Below are 12,424 nucleotides of genomic sequence, written 5' to 3'. Positions count from 1 at the left end.
CAGACATAAATTCATCCACCTATGAGCAGCTGATATTTGACAAAGGCCCAAAGTCCATTAATTGGAGAAAAGACAGTCTCTTTAACAAATGGTGCCGGCATAACTGGATATCCATCTCGAAAAACTGAAACAAGACCCATACCTCACACCATGTACAAAAACTAATTCAAAATGGATCAAAGACTTTAAATATAAAATCAAAAACGATAAAGATCATGGAAGAAAAAATAGGGACAACGCTAGGAGCCCTAATACATGCCATAAACACAATACAAACCATAAGTAACAATGTATAAGTACCAGAAGAGAGACCAGATAAATGGGAGCTCCTAAAAATCAAACACTTAGGCGCATCAAAAGACTTTACCAAAAGAGTCAAAAGACAACCTACAGACTGAGAAAACATTTTGGCTACGACAAATCCATTCAGCGTCTAATCTCTAAAATCTACAAGATACTGCAAAACCTCAACAACAAAAAGACAAATAACCCAATTAAAAAATGGGCAAAGGATATGAACAGGCACTTCGCCAAAGCAGATATTCAGGCGGCTAACAGATGCATGAACAAATGCTCGTGATCATTAGCCATTAGAGAAATGCAGATCAAAACTACAGTGAATTACCATCTCACCCGAACAAGGCTAGCATTAATCCAAAAAACACAAAATGATAAATCCTGGAGAGGATGTGGAGAGACTGGAACACTTGTACACTGTTGGTGGGAGTGTAAAATGGTACAACCACTCTTGAAATTGATTTGGTGCTTCCTTAAAAAGCTAGAAATAGAAGTACCATACGATACAGCTATCCCGCTCCTTGGAATATATCCTAGAGAAACAAGAGCCATCACACGAAGAGATATATGCACATTCATGTTCATCGCAGTACTGTTAACAATAGCAAAAAGATGGAAACAACCTAGATGCCCATCAACAGATGAATGGGGTATATCCACACAATGGAATACTACCTAACAACAAAGAACGACAATGAAGCTGTGAAACATAACATGGAGGAATCTGGAGGGCATTATGCTGAGTGAGTTTAGTCAGCCACAGAAGGACAAATATTGTATAAGACCACTATTATAAGAACTCCAGAAAAGGTTTAAATACAGAAGACAACATTCTTTGATGGTTACGAGGGTGGGAAGGGAGGATGAATGTTATTTACTAAGTAGACAATAGATAAGAATTATCTTAGGTGAAGGGAACGACAGCACACACTACAGGCGAAGTCAGCACAGCTGGACTAAACCAAAGCTAAGAAGTTTCCTGAATACAATCAAACACTTTGAGGGAAAGGGTAATAAGAGTAGGGGTCTGGGGACCATGTTTTCAGGAGACATCTAGGTCAACTGGCATAACAAAGCTTATTAAGAAATTGTTCTGCAACCTACTTTGGTGAGTGGCGTCTGGGGTCTTAAAAGCTTGCAAGCAGCCATGTAAGATGCATCAATTGGCCCCAACCATCTGGAGTAAAGGAGAATGAAGAATACCAAAGGCACAAGGAAAGTAGTAGCCCAAGAGACAGAAAGGGCCACATAAACCAGAGACTTCATCAGCCTGAGACCAGAAAAACTAAATGGTGCCGGGCTACCACCAATGACTGCCCTGACAGGGAACACAACAGAGAGTCCCAGATGGAGCAGGAGAAAGCTGGGGTACAGAACTCAAATTCTAATAAGAAGACCAGACTTAATGGTCTGACTGAGACTAGAGGAACCCCGGAAAGCATGGCCCCTGGATTCTCTAACAGCCCAGAACTAAAACAATTTCCAAGGCCAACTCTTCAGACAGGGATTGGACTGGACTGTGGGACATAAAGTGATACTAGTGAGGAGTGTGCCTCTTAGCTCAAGTAGATACAAGAGACTAAACGGGCAGCTTCTGTCCGGAGGTGAGATGGGAAGGCAGAGAGGGTTAGGAGCTGGTTGAATGGACATGGGGAATCAGGCGTGGAAAGAAGGAGTGTGCTCTGACAGTATGGGGAGAGCAATTAGAGTCACATAACAATGTATGTATAAATTTTTGTATGGGAAAAAATAAAAATATAAAAGCTGTTTTCTGGCCTACTATTTTTGGGATGTTTAATAAGACTATGCTCACTGATGTTACAGAAGTTATAAAGGTTATAAAATAATAACTGAAGTTTTAAAAATATTTCCAAGAAGGATAAAATTATATAAGTTCACATCCCCTTTTCCACAATTCCAAAATCCCCAAACCTCTAAATATAGTACATTTTTTATAACTTTGGCACCAAAACCAATTTGGCAACAAAACCTGACTCAAACTGATGTGAAGCTATTTATAATCTTTATTCACTTAGTGTGGACATGATATCAATAATGTCTGATTACAGGGTACTGCCCCATGGAGTCCCTGAGTGATGCAAACCTAAGGCACTAGGCTGCTAACCAAAAGGTTGGAGGTTTGAGTCCACCCAGAGGAGCCACAGAAGAAAAGCCTGGCAATCTACTTCTGAAAAAATCAGCCATTGAAAACCCTATGGAACACAGTTCTAGTCAGTCTGACACACATGTAGTCACCATGAGTCATAATCAACTTGATGACAACTGGTACAGGTATTCGTATTATCCCATACTCCACTGAGGGCTGTATGTAATCTACACTGTACAATACATGTACTGTATTACCCTTCCATAATAAAAAAAAAAACTGAATTCTGAAATATATCGGCATCCAAGGCTGTCCGATAAGGGATTATCAACATGGATTACCTTTTCTGTTAAAGGTGATTTAACTATTAGGACTTTAAGGAAAAGCATACATTTACACACACCACTTCTTTGGGAGTGTGAAACACTGCACTTTCTACACCTTATCTGTAAGTCTCACCTGCAAAGCAGATGTTACCATCCTCAGCTTATAAATAAGAAAACTAAAGGCAAACAGGTTTAATTATTTTGCCCAAGGTCATATAGCTACTAACACAAGATATCAAACAGTCTTCTCATTTCTAAGGCTTTTTAAAATTTCAAGATTCTATCTATAGATGTTTTCAGATTCACGTAGTGTTGCTTTAAAAACACACAAAACATTTATTTCACAGAGAAAGTGATCAAGCTACAGGCCATTTTAACAGACTGCTTCATTCTAAAACTTCTGGTCTATATAGGTCTCCACAAAAGTAACAAACCTGTCAATATAGGAAAACAAAGGATTTTACCAGGTAATTCAAACAAAAGCTTTTTTCATGATAGTTGGAAAGGAGAGAAAAGAACAATCTGAGAAACTGAAGCTGGTGCAATCTAGTTTCAGATTAATACTCCTACATTTAGTTAACTAAGGTTTTTTTATTATTATTATTATTAATAATAGTCAAATGTCTGAGAAAGAAGAAAAGCCCTAATATTCACGCCCCCATTTTAAGGTACAAGATGTAAAAGAAGAAAATTCCTTTTGCAACTGTGACCTTCTTACAGAGCTATCTGCATGCTTTAAAGAAGTATTTTAAGTGTCCCTTCACTCCTGCAAGAGATTTCTCAAAATCCACCTTGTACAGAGACACGTACCATGATATATAATTCAGGTAACAATTCTAGATCCTCCAAAATCTGCTGTCTGCCTTTCTTCTGATAATAAATCAATTACACCAGTTAAGAAAAAAGGAAAAAAAAAAAAAAAAAGGCTGTCTTACATTAATCACTCTGTGTTTAAAGCCTGCTCTTATATATAAAGTATATGCAATACATTTTTATATTCAAGCTTCAGAGGAACTAAGGAAATAACATTTATTGAGCAATTCAGATACTTCTCTCTAATATTCACAACCATCCTGCAAGTATCATCCCCATTTTACAGATGAGGAAACTGAAGATCAGAAAAGTTGAGCCCAAGATCTACATCTAGTAAGTCACAGAACCAGGATTTAAACAAAGATCTGAGCCCTCATTCTTTCCACTTCACCTTGCTAGAGTATGCTTAGCTTGGAATAATATTTCCTGTAAGGCAGGAATTTTCATCACGGCTATGATTTCTTCCGTATGTAGTATGTTGTAATACAGACAGAAAGCCAAATAATAAATTCTGAATAATGTTATAATAGCATGGAAAACTACAAGCCTACATTTAATCTTTGCAAGTTGCTCAACCTCTCTGTGCCAAAACTTCTTCATGTGTAAAACAGAGATAATAATTTAGAGAGTTGTTACGAGGTTAAAGTGGATTAAAACATATAAAGCACTGAGTACAATACCTGGCACATAATAAACACTCTGTAATTGTTAGATATTGCTATTAAGACAAGAAATCACCATATGGCCATATTTTCTACCAGATGACTCCACCCAGCAATAGCTGGACACTTAATCCAAAGGCAGTCAACCCTACACTAGTATGTGACCTATGACATGATCTGATGGTGAAAGATGATGTGTGTCCATCAAATTCACTCTCTTGGGAATCTGAATTAAGAAACAAAGATTGAGGCAGTTAATAGTAATTCAGAAGTTAAATGATCTGGCTCCTACCCTCATCAATTTCCTTTTATCAAGCTTACCAAAGGCCTCTATGTTGCTAAATCTAGCTTTTCAGGCTTCATTTTGTTAACACTCAGCAGCATTTAATCTGTTGAATATTACATTTATCTTGAAACATTCTCTCAGTTGTCCTCTTACCACTCTGGTTGTACCTTCTCAGTCTCTTTGAGAGGTATTTAAATATCGCAGCTACTCAGCACTTCATCCCAGGCCTCTTCTCACTGCACTATATACACTCTCCCTCTAGGCAATTGCATCCACAGCCGTGGCTTCAGTAATTATCCCGATGGCAAAATCTCCAGCTCAGACTGTTCTTGTGAACTCAACTGCCTTGTCAGTTTCTCCACTTATTTGAATGTCTCAAAGGTATCTCCAACTTGCTATGTCCAAAACCAAACTTATGATCTTCCCTATCAAACCTAGACCTCTTCCAGTACTCTTTATCCCAGTAATGGCACCGTCAACTACTCAGTTGCACAAATTAAAAAACTATTAGTAGTTTTTGATATCTCCTTCTCCTCCATCCCCATCTTTTACTAATTCCTATAAATTTTATCTCCTAAATATTTCTCAATTCTCTCTCCATCTCCACTGCTACCTCACAGGTCTTCTTATATCTATTCTTGTATCCTCTGTAGTCTTCACAATGTAACCAGTTATTTGTTTAATGAAACTCTATGGGGCAGTTCTACTTTGTCCTATAGGGTCACTATGAGTCGGAACTGTGTCATGCTGCCGCTTAAAAGCCCTCAATGGCTTCCTATTATTCTTAAGATTTTTGACCAAAATTCATTTCATAGCCACAAGGCACTGCAAGATCTGGCTTCGGCTAACCTCTTTTCTCTTCCCACTGCCCTGCATGCAGCCACATTCATCTCCTTTCAGTTCCTTAAACACAGCACATGATGTTTCCTCCTGCCTTAAGGTCTCGGCATATAATTTTCCTTCTGCCTGGACCACTCTTTGCTCCTATCTTCATTTATTTAATCCCTATCATTAATCACATCTCACCTAAAATATCACTTCCTGAGAGAAAGCTTCCTGAACCTCCATACGAAGTCAAGTCATTCAGTTATTCATATAATAAATATTTACTGGGAACTTGCAATACACTAGGCACAGTTCTAGACACATGGAATTGATTGATAAAACAAAAACCCCAGCCTTTGTGGAACTTAAAGTCTAGTGGATGGAGACAGGAAATAAGCAATAGAAATAATAAGTAAACTAAAAAGTATGTTCAAAGGCAGTAAGTGCTATGGGGGGAAAAAGAAAGAAAAAGAACAAGGTAAGAGAATCAGAAACAGGCAGTTCCTTGTACCTAACTTGATGCCTGGCATATAGTTGGCACCAAATAAATACTTGTTGTGTGGATGAATGAATAAAGGAATGAGCACGCTCAAGTCACAGGAGAGCTAAAACTATAAAACAAGCAGAGGAACTACTTGCTGGAAGAAAAGACACCATGAAAGAGAGAGCAACCACGCAGGCCTTGAGATAATGGTCTCTTAAACCATTCCTGAAGGCTTCATAGAGTTTCCACTTCCAGTTCCTGTATAGCCTTACCATAACCCCTCATCCTCCAGGGCTAGAAAAATTCAAGTGAGTCACCCTTGCAACCAATAATACCTAATCAGGACACATATACAAGGTTATGTATACCAGTGCTACCACCACATATAGCCCCAAAACCACTGCTTTTCTACACACATGCAGATGCCACTCCTCAGTACTCAGGCTCCAGTTCTTCAGTTTCCAGCCCCTTTTAAGAACAAACTCTCTCCTACATGCACAGTACTGTAAAAACCCTTCCTGTCTTCTATGATCCTAAAAGACACTTTAGGTCACTATCTCTCCAAGCCCAGTCACACCCAGAAGGGGTCCTCTTGGGAAAAGGATCCTGGGTCTCTCTTCTTGTCAGTCTCCCTGCCCCCTTAAAGACTATCTTCCACTCACAGAGATGCGGCCCTTCGTGATCCTCAACGACCTTCAAGATCACTGATCATATACACTCAGACTTCAGCCTCCTTAAGCTGACTTTTAAAGGACTGGGACTCTGGGGCTCCCCTTAAGCCTTCTGTTCCTTTGAGGACCGATACAACCATTTGTATACCTTCTCTGTGACCAGGGGTGACCCTGAGGGCAATACACCTCCCCAAAACACAAATACCCTGGGATGTGTAAGCCTCCCTTCCATGATACTGCCTGATATTAAAGTAAAACACCCCTCACATACAGCTCTCTCCTCAGAATCAACCCCTCCCCCAATCATGTCCCTTTAGGGATCCCTCCTGTACACCCATAGAGTTATGTACACCCTCTTCATGACGAAGCCTAACCCTAACATCAGCCTCCACCACAGGTGACTGTCAGGATCGGAGTCCTGTGTTTCCTCCTGGGCCCTTTCTGGGCCCATACTCAGGAGTATGCACACTCCCCCATACACCCCTCTGCCACCAGGATCCCGAGGACCCTTGCCCACCACTCAGAAGGGTTCACATCTTCCCTTGACCCCTGACGCCGAGGTCACAGCCCCACCACGCAAACGCACAGGGCGCCTCCGCAGGAGTAGGGCCCTGCCAGAGTCCTCCGTCCCCTCAGGCCCAGGACAGCCATGCTGCCTCTGCCTTCCCCCCCTCAGCCGCCCCCACAGACCTGCCTCTGGCGCCGTCTGACTCCGCTCCGCCATTTTTGTTGTCCCTCCGCCTCCGGGCCCACGCGAAGACCACCGGCCAGTGGGTAGCGGGCGGTGGAATCGGCGGGCTGACAAGAGCTCCCACAAGAAGACGCGGCGCGACAGTTGCCAGGGCAACGGGCGGCAGACGCGCGGGCTGCGGGCGCGTAGCAGGAAAAGAGGTAAAGCAGCGGGGGCAGAGTGGGAGGGAGCGTGCGTTCCAAGACCCCGCCCCCCTGGCGCGAACCCCTTCCCAGGCCAGGCGCCTGCAGGGCTGGAACTCCGGCGCGCTTCTCCCCGTAACGCAGGCACCGTGTCGTGGCAACTGAGCATGCTCGGCCGCTTCTGGGGCGCGGGGACCGCGTCTGTTGGGATAGCCCTTTCCTGCTGCTAACGGAGGTTCTCGTGCTGACGATGGAGCGTTGATGCGCTGGGTTTTCCATGACTGGTGCTCAACTTTAGGGGCTTGAGACAGGTTTCTTGATTTCCCAACGCTTATATCCCTGGCATGCCTCGGCCTCCTCGAGGTGCTGGGTGATTTATGTCTTCAACTGAAGCGCGCTGGGAGTTAATAACTGTGTGCCCACCCTACCCTACACACGCAGAGGCCCAATGGGTTCTGGCTTCAACCTCACAAGCCCCCAACTCTAGAAGAGGCTGCCTCTTCTGGAGTTTTTTTTATTTGTTTGTTTTGTTTTCCACTATTTAAAAAAAAAAAATTTATTGTGGCCAAATGTGTATAACAAAATTTGCCATTTTAACCATTTTTAATTGTCCAATTCAGTGACATTAATTACATTCATCATGTTGTGCAGCCATAACTATTTCCAAAAGCTTCATCACCCCAAACAGAAACTCAAAAGAAACAGCTTCTTATTTGTTAATGTAGTTCTCAGTATACCTAGAATGCTCTTGCCTACCTTTGGGTGGTGAACCACCACTATCCTCTAAGACCAAGATCAAACGTTACCCTTTCCTGAGCAGCTCTGTCCTCCTACAGTCCCCAGTACATCCCTCTATCCCAGCACTTAAACAATGCTTTATGCATTATTGACTTCTCTCTTCCTCACTTGACTGTAAGCTCTGCCATCCCTGGGATCAGTCTCTTCATCTTTGTATTCTCCGTAATACAGCATGATGCTTGAGATAAAGTAAATGCTCAGTAAATGTTTGCTGAATGAAAAAATGACTCCTAAGTTCAGTCCTGCACATTCCTACCAGTTTTACGGAGCACTTTACTTTATAACAAGTACCTTGCTAGGTAGGCCTCTTTTCCCCAAGGAGTTTGAAGAAAAAGGAAAAGAGGATCATGGCTTTGATAGAGGTCAATGAGTGTTCAAAGTGCTACAGGATCATAGAGATGGAACTCCAAATTACGGAGGAGGGGTGGAGTAAATGATTGAAGACTTCACAGAGAAGTAGATACCCTGAGTATTGATTAATGAGTAGATGTCAGCCAGGCAAAGGAGGGAAAGGCAGAGGGAGCAGCATGAGCCGAGGCACAGAAACGTGAATGATGAGTGGTCAAACTGCAGAAAGTCCAGTATGGCCAGACACAGAACACACAGGCAAAGTGTTGTCTCTAAAGATTTTGCCATGTAGTTAGGAAGTACCTTCACCTGTGTTCTGCAAAAGCAGAGGCTGAAGAAAGGACTTTGGTGCTGGTAATTTGTTGGGAAGGTTACCTCAGGAAACAGAAGTGGGGTGGACAGAATGAAAAACAAAAAGGGAAAAAGTCAAGAAAATTTGTATTATTGAGTTGATTGCTGCAGTAGGCAACTGAGCTTAACCTTTCTGGAGACCCTCTAAAGAACCGTGTAGAATGGGCCTTGGCATTTTCCCACTGAAGAACAAAGAGGCTGGTGCTGAGGATAATAGAGATGACTATGACACTGTCCATGATTTCAAGGGGAGTTCAAGGTGGTGCAAAACGTTAACACATCTGGCTACTAACTGAAGGGTTAGCAGTTCAAGCCCACCCAGAAGTACCTTGGAAGGAAAGCCTGATGTTCTACTTCCCTAGCGCTCATCCCCATTGGTTGAGAGTTACCCTCTGCTCTCCAGCTTTAACTTGCTTACATTTCCTGGTTATGCCAGCTCAGGACTAAGCAGCCTTCTAGGATTTGGGAGAGAGTCTTGAGGCAGAAGAGCAGGGACCAGAAACCTCTTGAGGTGGGACGTTGGTTAACACGCGTGGAACTGTCTATACACCTGCTCTGAAATCAGGGATGAGGTATGGGAACTCAAGAATCTTCTACAGGGAATTACATGAAAATGTGCAGCAGAAATATCCTTCACATTTGAGCAGTTTAAAATTCATAAGTCATGTTTATGCAACCAAGATGGAAATACACAAGCTCTCATAAATCAATACAGATAAATAATAATAATGGTTAAAGGCTGTGGGGACTGCAGGCATTTCAGTGTGGGAGGGGTGTGAGGGCTGAGGAGGACAAGGGAGCTTCATTAGATATGGAAAGATGGAAAAAAGTTTGAAGATCTGGGTTTTACTCAAACTCTGAAAATTAGTTTTAGAATCTTGGGCAAATCACTTAAACACACTGAGCCTCAGTTTCTTTTCCTAACAAACTGAGACAGAAGCCCTACCTGTGACAAAGAGTTGCTGTAAAGCACAAATGGGGTGGTGATGGGTAAAAATTCACTTGACAAGTATAAATCCAGTAAAAAAAAATTTTTTTTTAAAAAAAAAGAACCTACAATGGTTTACAGTAATTAACTTAAATAAACATCACCTGATGCCTCTTCTGAGCCAGGCTCTGCAGATGCTGAGGATAATAGAGGTGACTGTGACACTGTCCATGATTTCAAAGGGAGTCCAAGGTGGTGCAAAACTTTAACACATTCGGCTACTAACTGAAAGGTTAGCAGTTCAAGCCCACCCATAGGTACCTTGGAAGAAAAGCCTGATGTTCTACTTCGCAAAAATTAGCCATGGAAAACCATATGGAGGAGGCGGGGCCAAGATAGAGGAGTAGTCAGACACTTCTGGTGGATCCTCTTACAACAAAGACCCCAAAAAACAAGTGAATCAATTATATATGACAATCTAGGAGCCCTGAACATCTAAGGCAAAGTTGAGGAAACGGACTGGTGGCAGGGGGAGAGAAAGACAGTTCAGAAGCAGCAAGGAGCTACAAGACCCGATCTGGTGAGAGCCTGAGCCCTTCAGGCCCGATCAGCTCATGGGTGACCGGTGAGGCAGGCAAGCAGTGATGCTTGGGGGGCATTTTTTCTGAACTGGGAGAGACCCAGCACCAGAGAGTCTACTAGGCAACCTAGAACCAGTGAGAAGCAGCCATAGATCAGCAAAAGATAAGTACTTGCATAGACCTACTGAATGGATCAAAATCACCCCCATTAGGGAAAAACCTCTCTCCCATTTACCTTCCCACTCCCTGCTCTACACTGGGCCCTGGACCAGCTTCAGCAATTGTCAAGTCCCCTGGGCCAGAAGTAGGATCTGTCACACACCCTGAGCCATTCTCCCTGCCTTGGAGAGTGAACAAATTACCAAACAGGGGAAAAAATAAACTGCCAGCTCCCCTAAGCTGGAACCCAGGGTAGGCACAGCTCCTTCGCCTAGGCACAGGCATAAGGGATCCACAGACTTTGAGTGCCTTTCCCCCAGCAAAGACTTGAGTGGGCCCATCTCAACAGCGTGGGCCCTCATTACCGCAGTACAACAGGGTATATACCAGAACTCTAACTTCAACTGTATCAGCTGTGAAGTGGTAGGTTCATGATATTTGACAATGCTCTGCCCATTAAGCAGGGTTTTCACCTACCCACATCAGGGGCCTGAGGACTGGTGGCTCCACCCATGCCACCTAGACACCTGCAATAGGGGTCCATGATAAGAAGTGCCCCCCACCCAGTCCTTACAGCAAACAGCATTGTGTGCTCATAGTCTGCCTGCAAAACCCACCAACCTACGTGCTACAGGGAACAGGGACATGCCTTCCTCTTGGACACCTGGGGGTGGCCGTCAGCCCCCTGCCTTGCTCAGACTGTGTCCCCCTGGCTACAGTCAGATGCCTGTGCCTACGCTAATCACTCATACCTGTCTAGGACTGTAGGTGAGCGCCTACACCACACACGTGGTGGCTATCTACCTGGGCACCTGAACTGAATCCATACAGGAGGAGTGGGCGGACTCCTGAGCTCACATACCTCGTAACAGTTCTAACCACCTGGTGACAGGATATTAGAGCTTCAAAGTTGCCAGTAATCAAACTAGCTCATACGAGCAGCCTATTTGGGCATATCAAAACAAAACAAGAAGCTAGGACATTGTAAGGAAATACAAAATAAATAAATGTAATAAATTATTGATAGGTCAGAGACAACAGTCAATATCAAATCACATAAAGAGGCAATCCATGACGGCTTCAGCAAGCTCCCAAAATAAAAAATCTAGAAATTTTCCAGAGGAATAAAATTTCTTGGAATTACCAGAGAGACAAGCTCCCAAAATAAAGTATCTAGAAATTTTCCAGAGGAGGAAAATTTCTTGGAATTACTGGAGGCAGAATACAAAAGATTAATATACAGAACTCTTCAAGATATTAGGAAAGAAATGAAGCAAAACACAGAACACGCAATAGAGGAAATTAGATTAGAGAAAAGCATAATGACAAATTTAACAGGCTGCAAGAATCCATAGAGAGACAGCAATCAGAAATCCAGAATATTAACTATAAAATTTCAGGATTAGACAACTCCGTAGAAACTCATAAGAGCAGAATTGAAGCAATGGAAGTCAAGATGAGTGAAATTGAAGATAAAGCACTTAACACCAAATTATTTGAGGAAAAATCAGATAAAAGGAATAAAAAAATGAAGAAATCCTCAGAATTATGTGGGACTCTATCAAGAGGGAGAACCTATGAGTGATTGGAGGACCAGGATGGGGAGAAGGGGAGGATAACAGAAAAAACAGAGAGAATTGTTGAAGATTTGCTGGCAGAAAACTTCCCTGATATCGTGAAAGATGACAAAATATCTGTCCAAGATGTTCTTCGAACCCCAGATAAGGTAGATCCCAAAAGAATATCACCAAGACATATTATAATCAAACTTACCAAAACCAAAGATAAAGAGAGAATTTTAAGAGCGGCTACAGATAAACAAAAAGTAATCTACAAAGCAGAGTCAATAAGAATAAGCTCGGACTACTAAGCAGAAACCATGCAGGCAAGAAGGCAATGGGATGACATATATAAA

At 42.5% G+C, this 12,424-nt stretch overlaps 1 protein-coding gene across 2 annotated transcripts in view; it reads right to left on the bottom strand.

The window, feature by feature from the left end:
* The window catches only part of AGBL4 (AGBL carboxypeptidase 4), a 1,625,978-nt gene extending 1,618,636 nt beyond the window's left edge, over positions 1 to 7,342 (bottom strand). For both annotated transcript variants that reach the window (XM_012554276.2, XM_023727093.1), the window contains exon 1: positions 7,162 to 7,342. In XM_012554276.2, the coding sequence (XP_012409730.1) occupies positions 7,162 to 7,195 (34 nt within the window). In that variant the 5' untranslated portion in view covers positions 7,196 to 7,342. The remainder of the gene's footprint in view (positions 1 to 7,161) is intronic.
* Positions 7,343 to 12,424: the final 5,082 nt, after the last annotated feature.

The sequence above is a fragment of the Trichechus manatus genome, unplaced genomic scaffold, assembly GCF_000243295.1.
Source record: "Trichechus manatus latirostris isolate Lorelei unplaced genomic scaffold, TriManLat1.0 scaffold00015, whole genome shotgun sequence".
In the NCBI taxonomy this organism is placed as follows: Eukaryota; Metazoa; Chordata; class Mammalia; order Sirenia; family Trichechidae; genus Trichechus; species Trichechus manatus.
This window is presented reverse-complemented; position numbering and strand designations above follow the sequence as displayed.